We start from the raw sequence: 21,416 nt of genomic DNA on the forward strand, positions 1-21,416 counted from the left end.
AATGAGGCTAGTGTATGAGCCCCATTCGCTAAGTGTGTTTAGCTAACGAAAGATGCGAATGTGGCCATTTTCTAGAAGCTGGTCTATATATATTGTTCATTCGTGTTATAGACAGAAAGTTTTTGCGGTTCCTAGCTTTGAATCAGTGTGAGTTTGTTAGTGTGTGTGTCTGTAACCAAACTCTGTTCGTTTGGATAGTTAAACGAAAACCTTTATTTACATCATGTGTATGTCGTGTGTTTGTTGTTAGATTCCGCATAATAGAAAACATAGAACCCTAGAATCAAACGAGTAATCGATCCATCTCATGCACCTTTAATTTTCTCACATAGTTTCTCTTTATTATTTATGCTTTTGATGTGCGTCATACTTCATGGATTACACACAAATTCATATCACCGTAGATGTATGAAGTTTTCCCTAGTGATTTCATGCTTATACGTACTTATGCATCAATAGTTATATATAATCCCACTTAGCTTATTTATTTGACATTATGCGGTTTAAGCAGAAGCTTTGATGTTGCGAAGGGATTCTTCAAAAGCATCACAAAGTTTTTGAGGGTCTGGTATCGTTTCTTCATCAACTGACATGACAAACATTACTTTGTCCATGTAACTCACCACATTAATCATCAGTGCCTAAAATGAATTGAGGAAGTAGATTAGAATATGGATTTCCCAAAATCACACATAACTATTAATAGAGTCAACTTACATATGGTTGCCCATAACAACTAGGAGCAAGGTATGCAACTTTATGTCCAAAAAGGGTGATTTCATCTTGCGGTCCAGGGATATTACTAAATATTAGTGTTGTTTTATGCACAACTTTATGAGTCAATTCCCCTGTAACCTGTATTTCATGTTTTGTTATTATTTAAACCAATATAACTACCCATTCATGTTAAACGGAACAAAAGCAACTGTAACATAAACTACCTACGATAGCAGTTTCAAAAGTGGAAAGTAATGTTTGTTTTAAACGTTTTTAAATCAATTAAAATTTAAATGTAAGTAGATTATAATAAGTTCTTAAGTTACCATGAAGATATGTTCCCATGCCAATTTTAAACTACTCTTAATAGAGTATTTACTAAAAGTTGCGGATATAACTATTCTTTGCCCGTAACATTACTTTTTGTAACAACTTTAGGCCATAAAAGGATCAAACGACTTTTTCAAAATTTTGCATTTATTTTATCAAACGTCATAAAAACATGGAAGTACCTTTGTGCCAAACAACATTATGACTAACTTAGTAAAGTAATAAGTGAACAAGGGCTCCAAGGAAGCCTTCTTGCGTTTCATTGTGGCATTTGCATGTCGAACATAATCTAAAGGATCTTTTCTGAATCGGATATCGAATGGAAGTAATGAATACCCAATCTTGTTTCCCCATGTGCCATCTTCATCCTTATGCGTGAAATCCTGATAACACATGACAAATTAAGTAATCCAAAATCATATTAAGAAATTAATAATTAGGATGCATGATAGCATACTCACATCAATCTTCATGGTGGTTCGAAGGTTAAACGGAATGGTGGCACGAATGCGCATGTTATGAGGACTATCCATATTTTTATCATCTGTTTCACCAGTTATGTCATGTTAAAAAAGTTAATATCAAAGCTAATATTTGCGACACATACAGAGATCTTGGATACACTATACAAAACATACTATATCTCCCACGTATGTAGCGATACATTCCTGCTTCTGTGACTCCAAGAACTACGTCGGTAAATGTCTATAAACAGATACCGAAACAATTTTAATTAAGACGTGGTGAATTAAGACCTGATACTAAGGCCCTGATTTTTGCTTATAAAAGCAATAAAAAATTACTCCTTTGCAAAAGAAAGAAACTGTAAAGTGATTAACATTCCTTTATTAGCAAATAGTGAAAACACTTACCACATTCATAGCTCTTTTTACAAACTTAATGTCCTCAAGGCTTAAGCTTCGAGTGACAAATCGTCTTGGCCTATCCTCCACACCTTTTGAGCCTTTGATTGGGGATTTTGTGTCTTCTAGGAACAATCCAGTCAACGCAAACATCAAAAGAGCAACAAAAGTATTCCAAAAAACACCAAGTCTTGACCAAAGGTTAGCAACTTTAGCCGCACCCAACCTGTCCATCCCAGGAATAGTAGGTACAGAATCCGGATCAGAGACTTTACGTGTACAAGACAGTAGGAGATTCGTCAAGGAAATTCCATCACCAATGGAATGATGGCAACGAAAGACACATGTGCCTTTGGCTTCTGACGTTTTAACGTCGATGAGATGGACATCCCACAAGGGTTTTGTGCTTTCAATACCTGATCTACTGAGGTTTAAGATGTAATTTTCAACGAATTTTTCAGGTGATTTTATGTTAGGATCTTGTTCCGCTATAATGACATGGTCATCTATGTTTACATGTGTTGGAATCCATTTCATGCTACCGTTTGACTTGTCCCTTACCTATATTTGAAACATGAGAAATGGACACATAAGATTAAAAGGGAGTTATAATGTAATCTTTTAATCAATATAATATATAGAACTATACAAGCCATATAACATGACAAGTGCCTAAAACGCAGAAGTGTCTATACACAAGTGTGATTCACCTGCAAGCTTGAAAATCGACGATTTTTAACGACAGTATTCACCAAATTTTCCTTGATTACATCAGGACGAATTTTTGTTTTGAACCCAATGAAACAAATGATATACACATTAGAACCAGGCTCATGAAGCAACTGAGCCATAGGACTTAGTGGTTCCTCGTTGTCCACTCCCTTCTTGAAACCCTCAAATGTTTCTCCATATTTGGTGGTTCTAATACTTCCAAGAGTGTTAAAATCTTGTATGGCATCCATGAACTTTTTTGCTATAGTTAAAACTGTGTATATTGGCAACAAAATATACCCCTATATATAGAAGAATGAAACCTGAAATGTATCTAGTAAGCGCAAAAGGTGGTGGTTGTAATTCGTCCACCTAAATATTCTCGAAGCTTTTATTAATATTATGAATTATGTAAGCATGTAGCCTATTATTAGATAGAGACAATAAACATGTCTTACATACACCCAAATTAATATAACTAATTCATCTCTTTACTATCCATGGCTTTATAGCCTAGTGGTATCTTGGGGGTGAGATAAAAACTTTAGACTAATAGGTTCAGAGAGTTCGATTCTCACAAGGGGGTTTTCCAATATTTATTGGGTTTCCTCCTGAATCAGTTTGTCACCTTTCTCCCTATTCTGATCGTGGCTTCATCCATTCGCTTTTTTGGGCTTGTCGGATTCTCTTTGTTAGGTTCTCATGTCAGTCTATCGTTCGTTGTTGGTTTCCTTCGGCTGAGCCAAATCTTGATTGCTTAGTAGGTCTGTTATCGGTCGCGGCTATCGAGAATAGTTAAGCTAGATTGTTACGAATCCTATTAACCTTTTAAAGATTGTGTGCTTAGCTGTTGCTGAAACACATTGTCAACTCCTTAATAATAACTAAGTTTATTTAACAAGAAACACATTGTCCGTCTGTTTCACAGTTTGTATTTCGATAAAAATAAATTATTACAAGTTATGTTAAATGTAACATATTTAACCGTCTTTACATTTTGTAAAGTCCGTATGTTTCACTATTTGTATTTCGATAAAAATAAATTATTACGAGTTAAGTTATGTCAAATATAACCTATTTTATGGTTTCTACATTTTGTTAAAAAAAACATAAAGCATATTCTTAGACAAAAATAGTGTATATATATTATGGTATTTACAATTTTATTTTGTACACGTTTATCATTAAAAAAACTAAACCGGACAAAAGAACAGTAACAACAACAATTATACCTAGTATAATCTCATTCTTAGCGAGACTATTGATAAGGGTATAGAAAGGATGGGATATAGACAAATTTTAAATCCACCCCAAAAAATAGAGAGGTTGCTCTTAGTGAGACCACTAACTTTAAAAGTCTAAAGCAATATCCAACCATAAAGTCAAATAAAAATACATAGCTACTCAAAAACCGTACATCTAGAAAACATAGAATCTAAAACGCATAATATGGATAAATAACACACTTTGTGTACACATAGAGAAACGATAACAAGCTAAAGCCACATAAATAAAATGCAAAGCAAATTAAACTCCTAAGGCAAGATCTCAAAACAATGTCACATCATCCTTATAAAAAATTTTTAACTTTAATTCTACGTCTTCATAAACTCTCATCTTCGACCATTTTTTTCAATTTATATTAGACATCATGTACTATAATGGGCAAAAGTCGGTTGAGAACTCACTCGAGTTGTAAGAATTGTGAGAACTCCTACCTTTTACGTAATTTTTTAATCTTTTTCCAAAAACATATATATTTGACTAACTTAGATCTAGAAAATAAAAAGAGTAAATTGTCATTTTATTCCTTAAGTTTTTGTCTAAATTATCATTTTAGTGCAAATAGTTTTTTTTTCTCCTCTGGGTCCCAGACTTTTTCTTTTTCTTGTCATTTTGATCACATTGTCTAACTTAGTTTAAAAACCAGATTATAATCAGGGGTATTTTTGGCATTAAATTATTATGAGTTTTATAAATTATGTTGTAAACTACCCTTGGTTATCACTACATAACAGTTATGCCAAAAAATACCCCTAGTTATAACCAGATTTTTAGAATGAGTTAGCCAATGTAATCAAAATGGCAAGAAAATGGAAAAGTCAGGGACCCGAAGGAGAAAAAAAAACTATTTGCACTAAAATGGCAATTTAGACCAAACCTCAGGGACTAAAATGGCAATTTACTCAAATAAAAATAAAAATTATAGCGAATTTACATATATGTGAGAGAAAATTGTAAACATACACGTAATTTGTTTTTACTTAAGTAAAATTGTAAACATATACGTATTTTTATTGTGACAAATTGGATTTAAATAATCCTAACTTTCTCAATTTGCAATAATCCCAACTCAGTTATTTGCCGATAATAATCCAAACTGGTCCACTTTTGGCCGATAATAGTCCTCCGTTAAAAATAGATTAACGGAGTTAAGTTTTTCTCCAAATTACAAATCGATGTTTTAGGGATTTTGATCAAAACGATGATACGAGTCGATTTATATAAAACTTATATCGAAACGGTCCTCCAATGACTTGTTTTTTTTGTTAATTGGAAGTTTAAACACCTGAATCGAAGCACCGTTTTCGTCGTTTAGGGTACTATTTCGAGCTAATTTTTTACATCAATCAACTCGTATACTCGTTCTCATCAAAAGCTCTAAAACATTGGTTTCGGAAAAAAAACTTAATTCTGTTAAGCTATTTTTAACGGAGGACTATTATCGGCCAAAAGTAGACCAATTCGGATTATTATCGTAAAAAACTGAGTTGGGATTATTATCGGCCAAATTGAGAAAATTGGGACTATTTAAATCCAATTTGCCTTTTACTGTTCATGTGTTTCTCTTACATATATGTTAATTCGCTGCCAAAATTATATTGTCAAATTGGATTTAAATAATCCCAACTTTCTCAATTTGGCCGATAATAATCCAAACTCGGTTATTTGCCGATAATAATCCGAACTTGTCCACTTTTTGCCGATAAAAGTCTGCATTAAAAATAGCTTAACGTAGTTAAGTTTTTTTCCGAATTACAAACTGACGTTTTAGGGCTTTAGATTAGAACGAGTATACGAGTTGATTAATGTAAAATTTACCTCTAAATACTGCCCCAAACGACGAAAACGGTGCTTCAATTCGGGTGTTTATACTTCCAATTAACAAAAATCAGGCCGTTTGGAGCACCGCTTCGGGATAAATTTTACATAAATCGACTCGTATCCTCGTTCTGATCAAATCACTAAAACATCGGTTTGTAATTCGGAAAAAAAAAAACTTAACTTCGTTAAGCTATTTTTAACGACAGACTATATATTATCAGCCAAAAGTGCATCAGTTCGGATTATTATCGAAAAATAACTGAGTTAGAATTATTATTGGCCAAATTGAGAAAGTTAGGATTATTTAAATCCAATTTGCCAGTTATATTTTTTTTTATTTTTTTTATATATCTTAGTTGATAACATATAATTATGGTAAAAAGAATATATTTAAAAGAAAATCGCTTGAGATGTAGTAGTAGTTCCTACCCTACTCGAAACTCCAGAGAGTTCTCAAACATTAGATAGTAACAGTATATAAATATTCACAGTATAAATAACAACACTTAGGTGATATTCTTAACATAAGTTTAATATTAAATTCTTTCAAGTTATTTAATTACTAATATGCTAGCTAATAATACATATGAAATCAACGGTAAACGTTAGTTATAATTGTTATATACTTTATGCGTGTATGTCATGTACCTTATTTTCTAACCAATGAAAATATGGACGCTAGAATTTTAGTTAACACTTGCAATGTGATGATATTATATCTAATCTTGACCCATTTGAAGGTAACAAATATTCTTAAGCAAACATGCTATAATTTATCAATAGGGTGGTAATCTATTGGAAAAGACAAAACCTTTAAAACATTTTGAGAGAAGGGTTGGTAGGTTCAAGTTTCAGACACAATAGTGAATAAAAAAATTTGTTGTTAAAAAAACATGTCATAATTTATAAATGGGCGTTGATTCTAGAAAGGAATTGCATTGATACATTTATTGAGAACCAAACTTCATTTATTAGGAAACAAGAAAAATAACGTGTGGGTATATATGTAGCTTCTTGTCCATGGTTTGATAGGGTATTGACAATTTAGGGTGAGATAACACTTTGTTACTAATAGATTTTGAGTTCAATTCTTGTAAGGTTTTTTTTTTTTTTTTTTTTTTTTTTTTTTTTTTTTTTTTTTTTTTTCATATTTATTGGGTTTCGTCCTAAATTGGTGTATAGACATTATTGCCTAGTGGAGATGGATATGATCGGGTGGTTTCGCTGGTGGCACGATGATACTCTACTGGTCCGTCAGTGATCCAAATTTGTCATTTAAAAAAAATACGTAGCTTCGTATAACTATTACTCTTCAAGACGACCGGATTTGAAGCGGGGCGTGCAATATGACCGCAACATTTTTTGTTTTTTATACATATTTTGTATATATAATACTAACTTACAACCCCGTGTATTACACGGGTTAAATGACTTATTTAGATAAAATAGTAAAACAAAAGAACAGTTATATTTTCGCTATTCAAAATAATTTTCTAAGTTTTCACTTCTCTTTTGAGATACTACAATCCATTTTATTATATGTCTTAAAAAGAAGTAACACTAAAAAATTAAAAAAAAAATAATGATCATAAAATTGTAAGTATTTTTAAAAATAATTATAAGTTATGAGGTTATGGTAAATGAATTGTAATTAAATTGTACTATGTATATTACTGATATAAAAAATTCTTTGATAGAAATACTATTTTAGATATATGGATCATGAGACAAGATACGAATATCATCATTGTATAGAAAATATTACATTTTAAAAAAATCATACTAAAAATAAAGTACACGATTAAAACAATAGGACTAAAGTTTTTTAAACTATAAATTTGAGCGTCTACAATAACTTTTTTAATTAGTAGTCGACATTTAAATATTCAAATTAAATTTTTTATAATATTATGTAATGTCTTTATTTAGCATGATGATAATGTTTTTAGCTGCGTAATATGATTGAAACTAAGTTTAATATTTAAAACTCAATGTTGTTAGGAAGTTGAACCATTTTTAAGATGAAAACATATTGATATTAACATAAATTTAAAATTGGAAGAAAATATTGAACACGTGTATTACACGGCTTAAGTAAATATAATGTTATATACTTAATAGCAAAAAAAATATGTCTTTTAAAAACCATTTAGTGTTCGCTTAAAAGATATTTTGGTACTTTATTTAGATAACCCACTTGTAATTTTAGTCTTCTAAGTTATATACTTTAAGTACTTGTACATGTGATTTGATACTTTATTAGTAATTATTGTTTATATCCAAATAATATATTTTATCTTAACAAATATATATGGTTAGGGTAAAATGAAAATTTCTACTAGTTGCGAGAACTTAGAGAACTCGACCTTAAAAAGAGTTTTTTGAATTTTATACAGGGGTGTGAATGAGCGGTTAGAGACTCAGGGCGTTAAACTTTTTGATTTTGGATTCAAGTGGTTAAAACTACTAAAACATAGGGACTAAAAAAGTAATTTACTATTAATTAAATTTGAAATTATATGTTTGATCTCTAACTATATTAAATAATATTATACTTCTTATATTATTTGATATATTTATATTTGTTATAGATAATTATTAATTAAATTTGAATTTATACGTTTATCTCTAACTATATTAATTAATATTATATTATATTTTGTGTATAAAAATTAATATGTAATATTACTATTAAAAGGGAGGAGGCACCAGAGAGTGACATGTGTGCAAAAAGATTTTCGTTTATTAGTATAGGAAGATTTTTTATAACGAAAATCTAGAAAGTTTAAAGTTTATTAAACTTTTGAAAAACTAAAGCGATTAAATTAAGAGTTAAAAGCCAATGACCTTAACCTTTTTAGTTTGGCCTATTACCCGTCTAAACTTGATCGTCATTTAGGCTAGAGGGTGTGGTATAAAGTCTCTAGCGGTTTTATCACGACACGTCAGATTCATCTAGGAGACACGTCATATGGGGGGCTTTAAAGCCCCTCTATTTAACTTGCATACAATGGTTTAAAGCCCCCTATTAAACAAACTTAAAAAAAAAAAATTTATTGGTTGAAAAGAGATGGCCCCCCCAACCACCGCGATGTGACGTTAAGCCACACCCCCTGGCCTTATAATTAAACTCATTGATTTAACCCCAAAAAAACTAAATATTTTAAACCTGATTAAAATAACTATCGGCAACAGGGAGGGACTATTCGACTTCTTGTTTTTGATAGTTCAATCAGATTCATACGCTCAGGCCAGGGGGTGTGGCTTCGCGCCCCCCGCCACCTCATCAACTTTAGCGCCCTATGGCGCCCTACATCACCCCACCTCCGTTAAATGAGACGCTATCATACCGCCAAAGGAATAGCGAGCGCGAGAGGAAGAAATCAAGGGGCCACACCTTCATCAACCAATTAGATGTTTTTATTTAACTTTTGTTTTTTAAAATAGTTAAAAGGTTATTTATAAGTGGTGTTATTCCACACCGTGTATATTAGCGATAAAGCCCCCTTCTTATGCGTCGCATACGTGGCGCTTACGTGGCGTAATAAAGCCCCTAAGGCTTTAAACCACACTCTCTAGCCTCACCAGGGATCAAGGCCGTCTCGTTAGGCTTACCAATATAGGCACGGGCCTATGGCCACCAAAAATCAAGTGCCTCCAATTTTTAGTAAAGTTTTATATATTGTATATGTATCATGCTCAAATAAAAAGCAAAACTAAACCATGATTTTTTTTAATAAAGTTACACGGATAAAAAAATGTTTAGGAAAAAAGACCCATATTTAAGACACAGTTTCGAAATTAAACCAGGGACATAACTGCAGTCTATAGCAACCATCTACCAGTCGACTCGACTGTTAGAAATAACCCGTTGATGTGCCCTTGCGAATCATTTGAGTAAATGACATAACTAGTCCCCGACAATTACTTGATGGTAGTAATTGTCAAAATTGATTAGTTCAAGGGGCAATTATGATTTCCCTTTAGGTACCATTAATAGAGAATACATAGAGTTTTTATAACGGATCACTATTCATGACCATTATTCATTGATCTTTATATATTGATGACAAGTGATCAAAAACTCATGAAAACACTAATACTAAGAATTCTCTCTAGTGTGATCCATCAACATAAGGTACCATAATGGGAATCATGTGTGAGGACTGGGAATTCGGCTCTAGATGAACTCGCTCAGGTCGGATTTGCGATCACCGTGAAAGTGTGGAATCCAAACACGGTGTAGAAGTAAGATCAACAACGATAGTACAGTTCAAATATTCCATTCTCATTAAAAGTAGTAGAAAGTAAAAAGTTTTGATGAGAATTGAACAGAGCTTCGCCCCGGAGACGAGGACTGAATCTTTCAAATGAGACCACATGTCTCCTATTTATAGGCGAGCAGCATCAGGGAGAAACTATCAACCATCCGGATGGCCATCCGATCGGATGGTCATCCGTCTGGATGAGCCATACCCATCCGATCGGATGGACTATACAAAATCCGATTAACTTTGTTTCGTCCCTGATTCCATAAAATAAATAAAACTATACAATAACGACAACTAGGACAAAATATAGACTAAGTACAGAAGGAAGCTACAGACATAGTGCATCTACAGACTCCCCTTTGGATGTAGCTGCAGTCTTCCTTCCTGTACAGTCTTCAACGCGCCTTCCTGTTGTGTCGGTTCTCTCTTGCCTTCTGCTTTCTCTTTTCCTTTCTTTCCTCTAGCATCTTCCTCCTTAAAAGTCTTCCAATTTCAATCCACCACTTACGGTATTCTGGATCACCGTCTTTAGCCTTAGACCACCTAGGAATCTTATTTTCTTGAGACTCGATAGGCGTCTGATCTGTTTCGGGCTGCTTTGCAAACTTCCATCTACCTCTTTGAGCAGCTTTCTCTTGAATCTTTTTAAATCTTTTGAATTCTCGTAATCGATCAACGAGATAATATCATCCCTTACAGACTGATGTAGTAATGCAATACCCTTTTGCTCAGCCACAAAATCTTCTTGCTCCTCATCTTCTAGATTCTCAAAATCTCTTCTTGAAGGATGGTAACCATTTTTAAGACGTTTTCAACTGTCATAAGCAAAGGCTCTCAACCAACCATCAAAACGTTTTGCCCAACGGTTGTAGTCCTCGATCACCATAAGCTTCGGTGGTTTGTTATAAGTGCCATAAGCGTTGTCAACGCTAAGCGAATCTGATATCGCTTTTGTAGCTATTTTAGGATTTGCGTCTGATGATGTAACTCCGGTGCTGTTGTATGCGAAAAAGTCACCGAACGGTTTAGAAACTCGTCATCCATGATTGTAGTGCCTGAAAAAGTCAAACTTGGTCAAACTTGAATACACAAAAAACAACAGTTGATCGGATGGTCAGTCGTCCGAATGACTATGTGACAACTCGAGTTTCCGAGATTCCACTTTCGCATTTATTGCACGTTCACTGTTTGTTTAGTTGCTTACTTACACAATTTGTTTGCTTTGTAACTGTATACATTGTGATTTGATAAAGTGTATTGTGATTGTTGCATGGTTGTGTGTTATTTTACGAATGATTTGACAAATACATGAACTTGGTGATGAAACTGTAAATTATATGTGGTGTGTGTGTTTTGTGTAAAGGATGATACTTAGGGGTGTTTAGTGGTAATAATGAATATAAAACAAAACCCCTTAACCCTAATCATTCTCACCAATTTCAATCATACGGCATTTCAAATCATTCTCTCTACAATCATTTCTCTCATCATTCTTGGCTACACAAGTTCTCTTGCATCAATCTTGATCTTCCAATCCATCTAGAATCAATCTAAGGTAAACGTTTAATGATTGTTTGTTGTTAATCATTGGTTATTTGATTCTTGCAAAACCCTAGTTCACCAAACAATGACTCTGTGGTTATTAAAGATTCTGATTGTTGTGAAATGGTTTATGATCAGTTGTGTAATCACTTGCCTGATGTTAAGATGCCTGATATGTTAGAATTGTTTGATTGTTGATTAGATTACAGCATTGCGAATGTATGAAAATTAGGGTTTTTGATCGTAAACGTAACTGTTCCATTGAAAACTGTAAACTGGTTTTGGAAATCACGTATGTTGTTAACTCGGAGATTTGTGTCAGGACTTTGTGAAGTCACAAGTCCGACTTTTGTTGGTAATGCTTGGTCCGAACTTTTATGATGATACTAGGTCCGACTTTTATGAATAAGAAACATGGTCCGATTTTGTAAAGGGTTATGTGATCCCAATTTTTAAGAGGCAATGCTTGGTCCGAGTTTTAAGACGGGTGGTTGGTCCGAGTTTTAAGAAGGGTGGTTGGTCCGAGTTTTAAGAGGGGTGGTTGGTCCGAGTTTCTAAGAGGGGTGTTTGGTCCGAGTTTCTTAGAGGGGTGTTGGGTCCGAATTTTTGTAGTATGTGTGATCTGAGTTTTTGTGTTGCTTGTATGGCCTGAGTTTTATTGATGCACAACATGTCTGAGTTTTATGGAATGCCATAAGGTCCGAATTTCATGAATAATGTATTGTCTGAGTTTTTGATTTAGCATATGATCTGAATTTCTAGTAATGATGCATGGTCCGAACTTTAATGATGTTGTAAGGTCCGAGTTTTTGTAAACAACACACGTGGTCTGAGTTTTCAATCATTAAAGGGGTCCGAGGTTGTTGTTTGGTTCATAAGTGTTACTGTATATATTACTGTATGCCACTGCATGTTACTGTATGTTACTGTATATATTACTGTATGCCACTGTATGCCACTGCATGTTACTGTATGTTACTGTATATGTTACTGTATGATACTGTATGTATGTGTAATCTATGTCAAGTCAATCTGTAAACAATTATCTCACGGAACACACTCGTTTGGACACCAAGGAATTGTAAACCTTATTTGAACGTAAACACTTACATTGAGATTATGTGCAATGTACCTTAGGTCGTGGGTAACAGACCTAACCATTAATTAACACTAGAAGCAATAACAAACCGAGCAAACCAAGGTGAGTTCACACTCTTACCAAGGCATGGGATTTCCCGGTGGGTAGGGAATGGGATTGAAGGAAGGATTGATGAATTATTTGGATTACACTGTTACTAGACTATCCACCATCGTCCTCGGTTCCGAAGGACCCTTACATAAAACCTACGTAATACTTGTGCTTACTACTGTCCTCAGGGTTCGAGGGACACTTACGTAAAACCTACGTAAACTCATACATACTACTGTCCTAGGGTTATGAAGGACACTTACGTAAAACCTACGTAAACCCCCGCGTACCACTGTCCGCGGGATAAGAAGGACACTTACGTAAAACCTACGTAAACCTCGTACGTACTACTGTTCTCGGGTTAAGAAGAACACTTATGGTTACCTCTAGTCTAGTACAAACACACATGGGAAACCCCCACTAAATGAACATACAATTGACTTAGTTAATAACGCATGGTGATGCAACGAATTACTATTACGAACTTATGTACTGTGAACTCGCTCAACTAGTTGTTGACTTTCTGTTACATGCCTTGCAGGACCATAGGTACTCATGGAGCTTGCACGGGAGGCGCGGTCGTTGTGGACATGGATTGTGGGTGTTTTGATGAAAACATTATGACTCTTTAAACTTAACACTTGTGTTGGATTTTTCATACTATGCTTCTGCTACTTATACTATGTTTTGAAATGAACACCAATTGTATTGTGATGAATTACATTTACACTTAATTATTATTACATGTTCAATATGATTGGTGGCTTGATCCTGGTCAGTCACGCTCCCAAGCGGTGATACTCCGCGGGTGGATTTTGGGGTGTGACAGATTGGTATCGGAGCCATTGGTTATAGAGAACTCGGTTTTAATAAGGGAAAATGTTTTTATTAAAACCAGACTATAACCAGTACAGTTCTCAACGATCCGCAACGACACCTCGCTCCACGTGCAAGACTCAACATCCTAGGTAATATGGGTTATGTTTATTGCCTACATGCTAGAATTACATAGAACTTTGCTCGTGGTATGCTTAGATTACATTGCCTACTATTCGTTATTGCTTGAGAACACTTGTGTGCTTACTCTCTTCTGTCATCGCACTATTCGCGAACCTCTCTCACTTATGTTACATTTGCTATGAAGATCATGGCCGGACGTATTAAATTGACTCAAGCCCAGTTGACGGCTCTCATCAACGAAAAAGTTGCTGTGGCACTTGCAGCTGCACAAGCAGGTAGTATACCCTGCAGTTGTGACTCACACTAGGATCTTTAGATCCTACATTCCTAAACCAACTCTTGTGTTTAACCTTGTCCTATTCTTACACACTAGGTCAACACGCTCAGTAACCAGTTTGCACTTTCAAGAACTTCATGGACTGTCGTCCAAGCACGTTTAGTGGCTCTAAAGGAGCAGTTGGACTCCTCCATTGGTTCGAAAAGCTCGAGTCGGTATTTGAAATGTGTGAATGCCCTGAGGCTCGCAGGGTGAAGTACGCCACTGGTACTCTAGAAGGAATTGCGCTGACTTGGTGGAACGCGCAAGTTCAGATTTTAGTGTTGGCAGCTGCTAACGCCACCCCTTGGAACGATTTCAAGGAACTCATCAAACGAGAATACTGCACACGTGATGACATCCACAAGTTGGAAGTGGAGCTCTACCATCTGAAAATGACAGGGTCGGAAATTGAAGCTTATACGAAACGGTCAAACGAGCTGGCCATCTTGTGTCCAACTATGGTGGACCCTCCAATCAAGCGCATTGAGTTGTACCTCAAGGGGTTAGCGCCTGAAATTCAGAGCCATGTGACATCGGCTAACCTCAATAATATCCAGGATATCCAGCATCTTGCTCATCGCCTCAGGGACCAGGCAGTGGAACAAAACAGGCTGCCTAAGCGCGTCAGCGCTACTGCTACCGTTACCACTTCTGCTACTCCTGCTACTCCCAGTGACAACAAGAGAAAATGGGAGGGGGATTCCAGCAAGGGTTTAGCTACAGTTCAGTCTCAGGTTCAGCAGCAAAAGACTGACCACTACCAGAGTCCCAGTCAGCAATCTTCTGGTAGTCGCGGGCAGAGAGTTTATCGCGGAAATCACCCCAGGTGCAATAACTGTAACAGACACCACAGCGGCCAGTGCAACAAGGGTCGTTGTCAGAGGTGTCTCAAGATGGGTCATGAGGCCAAGGATTGTAGGAGCCCACGGCCTGTAACTCAGAATCAGCAGCAACAACAAGCACCGCAGAATCAGCAACAGGGCAACAAGGGATGTTTTCATTGTGGCGCTGAACGTCACTTCAAAAGACACTGCCCTCAGTTAAACCGAAACCAGAACAACAACAACAACAATAACCAAGGTAACGGAAACAACAATGGTGGGAACAACAACGGCAACAAAGGTAGAGGACGTGCATTTGTGCTGGGGCAGGGTGATGCCAGGAATGATCCCAACGTAGTTATGGGTAAGTTTCTTCTCGACGATTTTTATGTTACTGTATTGTTTGATTCTGGTGCGGATACAAGTTATATGTCTCTAAAAGTCAGTCAAATGTTAAAACATGCACCAACTCCATTAAACACCAAACATGTCGTAGAGTTAGCTAACGGTAAAAGTTTAGAGGCCACACACATAGTTCAGGGTTGTAATCTTATTCTCGCTGGTCAGACTTTCTCCATCGATCTCATTCCTATAGTTCTGGGTAGTTTCGACATCGTCATTGGTATGGATTGGTTATCCTAGCAGCAAGCAGAGATCCTATGTAAGGAGAAGATCATTCGTATTCCCCGTTCTGGTAAAGAACCTCTCAAAGTTCAAGGCGACAAGAGTGGTGCTGTGGTTGGCATCATCTCCTTCCTGAAGGCTCAGAAATGTTTACGAAAGGGTCACACTGCCATTTTGGCACTAGTTACTGATGCATCAACGAAAGAGAAAAGAATAGAGGATATCCCAGTTGTACGCGATTTTCCTCAAGTGTTTTCTGAAGATTTACCTGGTCTACCGCCTCACCGCCAGGTCGAATTTCAAATCGAACTAGCCCCTGGAGCAGCACCTATAGCTCGTGCACCATATCGATTAGCTCCAACTGAACTGGAAGAACTGTCTAAGCAATTGCAAGAGCTCTTGGATAAGGGCTTTATTTGTCCAAGCTCTTCGCCTTGGGGAGCTCCAGTACTATTTGTGAAAAAGAAGGACGGTACTTTCAGGATGTGCATTGATTACCGTGAACTGAACAAAGTAACAGTGAAGAACCGCTATCCTCTTCCACGTATTGATGACTTGTTCGACCAGTTGCAAGGGTCGAGCTACTACTCAAAGATAGATCTGAGGTCAGGTTACCATCATCTGAGAGTCCGGGATGAGGACGTCTCCAAAACAGCTTTCAGAACTCGCTACGGCCACTACGAGTTTCTAGTCATGCCATTCGGGCTTACGAACGCGCCTGCAGTCTTTATGGACCTTATGAACAGGGTGTGCAAACCCTATCTAGACAAGTTTGTGATTGTCTTCATCGACGACATCCTGATCTATTCCAAGAGTCAGGAGGAACACGAGCAGCATTTGCGGCTTATTTTGGAACTTCTTCGATCAGAACAGTTGTACGCCAAGCTTTCAAAATGCGACTTCTGGCTTCGTGAAGTCCACTTTCTAGGCCATGTGGTAAACAAGGATGGGATTCATGTTGATCCATCCAAGGTAGACTCGATCAGGAACTGGCCTGCACCACGTACACCAACGGAAATACTCCAATTCTTGGGTTTGGCGGGTTATTACAGAAGATTCATTAAAGACTTCTCAAAGATTGCGCAGCCGCTTACACTACTGACACAGAAGGGTGTCACCTATCGTTGGGGTAATCCCGAGGAAACGGCTTTTCAACACCTAAAGGATAGGCTCTGCAGCGCACCTATCCTCTCATTGCCAGAGGGCACGGACGATTTTGTGGTCTATTGTGATGCATCCATTCAGGGTCTTGGATGTGTGTTAATGCAACGCGACAAAGTCATTGCCTATGTGTCACGTCAACTTAAGGTCCACGAACGAAACTATACTACGCATGATTTAGAGCTGGGAGCTGTTGTTTTCACGCTTAAGATATGGCGACACTACCTATACGGTACCAAGTGCACCATCTACACCGATCACAGGAGTCTCGAGCATATTTTCAAGCAGAAGGAATTGAATATGCGACAACGTCGATGGGTCGAGCTACTGAATGATTACGAATGTGCCATCAAGTACCATCCAGGCAAAGCCAATGTTGTGGCTGACGTCCTCAGTCGAAAAGATACTACACCTAGGCGTGTACGACCCTTACAACTCACTATCCAATCCAGTCTTCCTGCTCATATACGAGATGCTCAGGTAGAAGCATTGAGACCAGAAAATGTCAAGGCTGAAGCCTTACGCGGTTCAAGGCAGCGATTAGAACAAAGAGAAGATGGCGCCTACTATGTAACGGGGCGTATTTGGGTCCCACTATATGGCGGTTTACGAGAACTTGTGATGGATGAAGCACACAAGTCACGCTACTCGGTACATCCAGGTTCGGATAAAATGTACCACGACATCAGAACTACGTATTGGTGGCCTAGTATGAAGGCCCACATTGTAACTTACGTCGGCAAATGTTTGACTTGTGTGAGAGTCAAGGCGGAATATCAGAAACCATCAGGCCTACTTCAGCAACCCAAGATACCGCAGTGGAAATGGGAGGAAATTTCCATGGATTTCGTTACTGGCCTACCTAGATCCCAGCGTGGAAACGATACCATTTGGGTGATCATGGATCGACTCACAAAGTCTGCACACTTCCTGGCTATTAAGGAAACGGATAAGTTCTCTACATTGGCAGACATTTACTTGAAAGAGGTTGTTTCAAGGCATGGAGTGCCAACCTCTATTATTTCGGATCGTGATGCACGATTCACTTCAGAACTGTGGCAAGCAATGCACAAAGCTTTTGGCTCTCAGTTAGACATGAGCACAGCTTATCACCCTCAGACGGATGGGCAGTCTGAGCGCACGATTCAAACCCTAGAAGACATGCGTCGGGCATGTGTTATTGATTTCGGCAACAGCTGGGAAAAGCATCTCCCTTTAGTGGAGTTTTCATACAAGCCGCTCCATTCGAGGCATTGTACGGACGTAAATGCCGGTCACCTCTCTGTTGGGCAGAGGTGGGGGGTAGTCAAATCACAGGTCCAGAAATGGTAGTTGATGCTACTGAACGGATTGCACAGATACGACAACGCATGGCGGCAGGTCGCGACCGTCAGAAAAGTTACCCTGATAAGCGCAGGAAACCGCTCGAGTTCCAAGTTGGGGATCGAGTGCTACTCAAAGTCTCACCCTTGAAGGGTGTGGTTTGTTTTGGTAAACGAGGCAAGCTCAATCCGTGGTATGTTGGACCATTCGAAATCATTGAAAGAATAGGCAAAGTGGCCTACAAACTGAACCTACCAGCTGAACTCGGTGCAGTTCACAATGTTTTCCACGTGTCGAATCCGAAGAAGTGTCTGTCAGATGAGACCCTTATAGTTCCTTTGAAGGAGCTCACTATCGACGAGCAGTTGCGATTTGTCGAGGAACCAGTAGAAATCACAGACCGGGATGTTAAGGTCCTCAAGCACACTAGAATACCTCTTGTACGAGTTCGTTGGAACTCCCGTCGTGGCCCAGAGTTCACCTGGGAACGAGAAGACCAAATGAAACTCAAGTATCCCCAGTTATTCGAAAACCGTGCAACCACTACTGAGGCTGAAGCTACTACAGAATTTCGGGACGAAATTCCAAATCAACGGGGGGATGATGTGACACCCCAGGGAAACCAGTAAACGATACAACTTAACTAGCTTCCTCAGTAACCGCATGCTAAATTTCGGGACGAAATTTCTTTCAAGTTGGGGATAATGTGACAACTCGAGTTTCCGAGATTCCACTTTCGCATTTATTGCACGTTCACTGTTTGTTTAGTTGCTTACTTACACAATTTGTTTGCTTTGTAACTGTATACGTTGTGATTTGATAAAGTGTATTGTGATTGTTGCATGGCTATGTGTTATTTTACGAATGATTTGACAAATACATGAACTTGGTGATGAAACTGTAAATTATATGTGATGTGTGTGTTTTGTGTAAAGGATGATACTTAGGGGTGTTTAGTGGTAATAATGAAAATAAAACAAAACCCCTTAACCCTAATCATTCTCACCAATTTCAATCAAACGGCATTTCAAATCATTCTCTCTAAAATCATTTCTCTCATCATTCTTGGCTACACAAGTTCTCTTGCATCAATCTTGATCTTCCAATCCATCTAGAATCAATATAAGGTAAACGTTTAATGATTTTTGTTGTTAATCATTGGTTATTTGATTCATGCAAAACCCTAGTTCACCAAACAATGACTCTGTGGTTATTAAAGATTCTGATTGTTGTGAAATGGTTTATGATCAGTTGTGTAATCACTTGCCTGATGTTAAGATGCCTGATATGTTAGAATTGTTTGATTGTTGATTAGATTACAGCATTGCCAATGTATGAAAATTAGGGTTTTTGATCGTAAACGTAACTATTTCATTGAAAACTGTAAACTGGTTTTGGAAATCACGTATGTTGTTAACTCGGAGATTTGTGTCAGGGCTTTGGAAGTCACAAGTCCGACTTTTGTTGGTAATGCTTGGTCCGAACTTTTATGATGATACTAGGTCCGACTTTTATGAATAAGAAACATGGTCCGATTTTGTAAAGGGTTATGTGATCCCAATTTTTAAGAGGCAATGCTTGGTCCGAGTTTTAAGAAGGGTGGTTGGTCCGAGTTTTAAGAAGGGTGGTTGGTCCGGGTTTCTAAGAGGGGTGGTTGGTCCGAGTTTCTAGGAGGGGTGTTGGGTCCGAATTTTTGTAGTATGTGTGATCCGAGTTTTTGTGTTGCTTGTATGGCCTGAGTTTTATTGATGCACAACATGTCTGAGTTTTATGGAATGCCATAAGGTCCGAATTTCATGAATAATGTATTGTCTTAGTTTTTGATTTAGCACATGATCCGAATTTCTAGTAATGATGCATGGTCCGAACTTTAATGATGTTGTAAGGTCCGAGTTTTTGTAAACAACACACGTGGTCTGAGTTTTCAATCATTAAAGGGGTCCGAGGTTGTTGTTTGGTTCATAAGTGTTACTGTATATATTACTGTATGCCACTGTATGCCACTGCATGTTACTGTATGTTACTGTATATATTACTGTATGCCACTGTTTGCCACTGCATGTTCTTGTATGTTACTGTATGATACTGTATGTATGTGTAATCTATGTCAAGTCAATCTGTAAACAATTATCACACGGAACACAGTCGTTTGGACATCAAGGAATTGTAAACCTTATTTGAACGTAAACACTTACATTGAGTTTATGTGCAATGTACCTTAGGTCGTGGGTAACGGACCTAACCATTAATTAACACTAGAAGCAATAACAAACCGAGCAAACCAAGGTGAGTTCACACTCTTACCAAGGCATGGGATTTCCCAGTGGGTAGGGAATGGGATTGAAGGAAAAGGATTGATGAATTATTTGGATTACACTGTTACTAGACTATCCACCATCGTCCTCGGTTGCGAAGGACCCTTACGTAAAACCTATGTAATACTTGTGCTTACTACTGTCCTCAGGGTTCGAGGGACAGTTACGTAAAACCTACGTAAACTCATACATACTACTGTCCTAGGGTTATGAAGGACACTTACGTAAAACCTACGTAAACCCCCGCGTACCACTGTCCCCGGGATAAGAAGGACACTTACGTAAAACCTACGTAAACCTCGTACGTACTACTGTTCTCGGGTTAAGAAGAACACTTATGGTTACCTCTAGTCTAGTACAAACACACATGGGAAAGCCCCACTAAATGAACATACAATTGACTTAGTTAATAACGCATGGTGATGCAACGAACTTACTATTACGAACTTATGTACTGTGAACTCGCTCAACTAGTTGTTGACTTTCTGTTACATGCCTTGCAGGACCATAGGTACTCATGGAGCTTGCACGGGAGGCGCGGTCGTTGTGGACATGGATTGTGGGTGTTTCGATGAAAACATTATGACTCTTTAAACTTAACACTTGTGTTGGATTTTTCATACTATGCTTCCGCTACTTATACTATGTTTTGAAATGAACACCAATTGTATTGTGATGAATTACATTTACACTTAATTATTATTACATGTTCAATATGATTGGTGGCTTGATCCTGGTCAGTCACGCTCCCAAGCGGTGATACTCCGCGGGTGGATTTTGGGGGTGTGACAGACTATCCGGATGAAATGACCAAATGTACAAAACTCAAAAGTGCTAAGTGTCGGATGGCTATCCGATCGGATGGCTATCCGATCGGATGGTCAGTCGACAAATCAATAATCTCAAACAATCAAACAACACAAACTCTTATCCGGTCGGATGACTATCCGATCGGATGAGTAGTGACGTCAGCAAATAACAAGAACCAGTAACAATGCAATCCGGTCGGATGACTATCCGATCGGATGAGTGACGTCAGCACAGTTCATCTCAAAATTCATGGTTTTTGATCGATTTCGATGTAATTTTGTTCGAATTTTGCTGTGAAACTTTGTAGGATTGTTATATAACAGATGGCGCACATAATATGTGAATTTTACGCCAT

At 37.5% G+C, this 21,416-nt stretch overlaps 1 protein-coding gene across 1 annotated transcript; it reads right to left on the reverse strand.

The window, feature by feature from the left end:
- Positions 1-310: 310 nt before the first annotated feature.
- On the reverse strand, positions 311-2,883 carry LOC110865523 (O-acyltransferase WSD1). The gene is made up of 7 exons (XM_022114783.2): positions 2,621-2,883; positions 1,920-2,471; positions 1,686-1,752; positions 1,509-1,591; positions 1,230-1,430; positions 718-855; positions 311-641 (listed from the first exon to the last, which is right to left on the reverse strand). Exons 1-7 carry the CDS (start codon positions 2,870-2,872, stop codon positions 504-506), a joined length of 1,431 nt encoding a protein of 476 aa, XP_021970475.1. The 5' UTR covers positions 2,873-2,883; the 3' UTR covers positions 311-503.
- Between the last annotated feature and the right edge of the window lie 18,533 nt (positions 2,884-21,416).

Source organism: Helianthus annuus, chromosome 6 (assembly GCF_002127325.2).
Source record: "Helianthus annuus cultivar XRQ/B chromosome 6, HanXRQr2.0-SUNRISE, whole genome shotgun sequence".
NCBI lineage: Eukaryota > Viridiplantae > Streptophyta > Magnoliopsida > Asterales > Asteraceae > Helianthus > Helianthus annuus.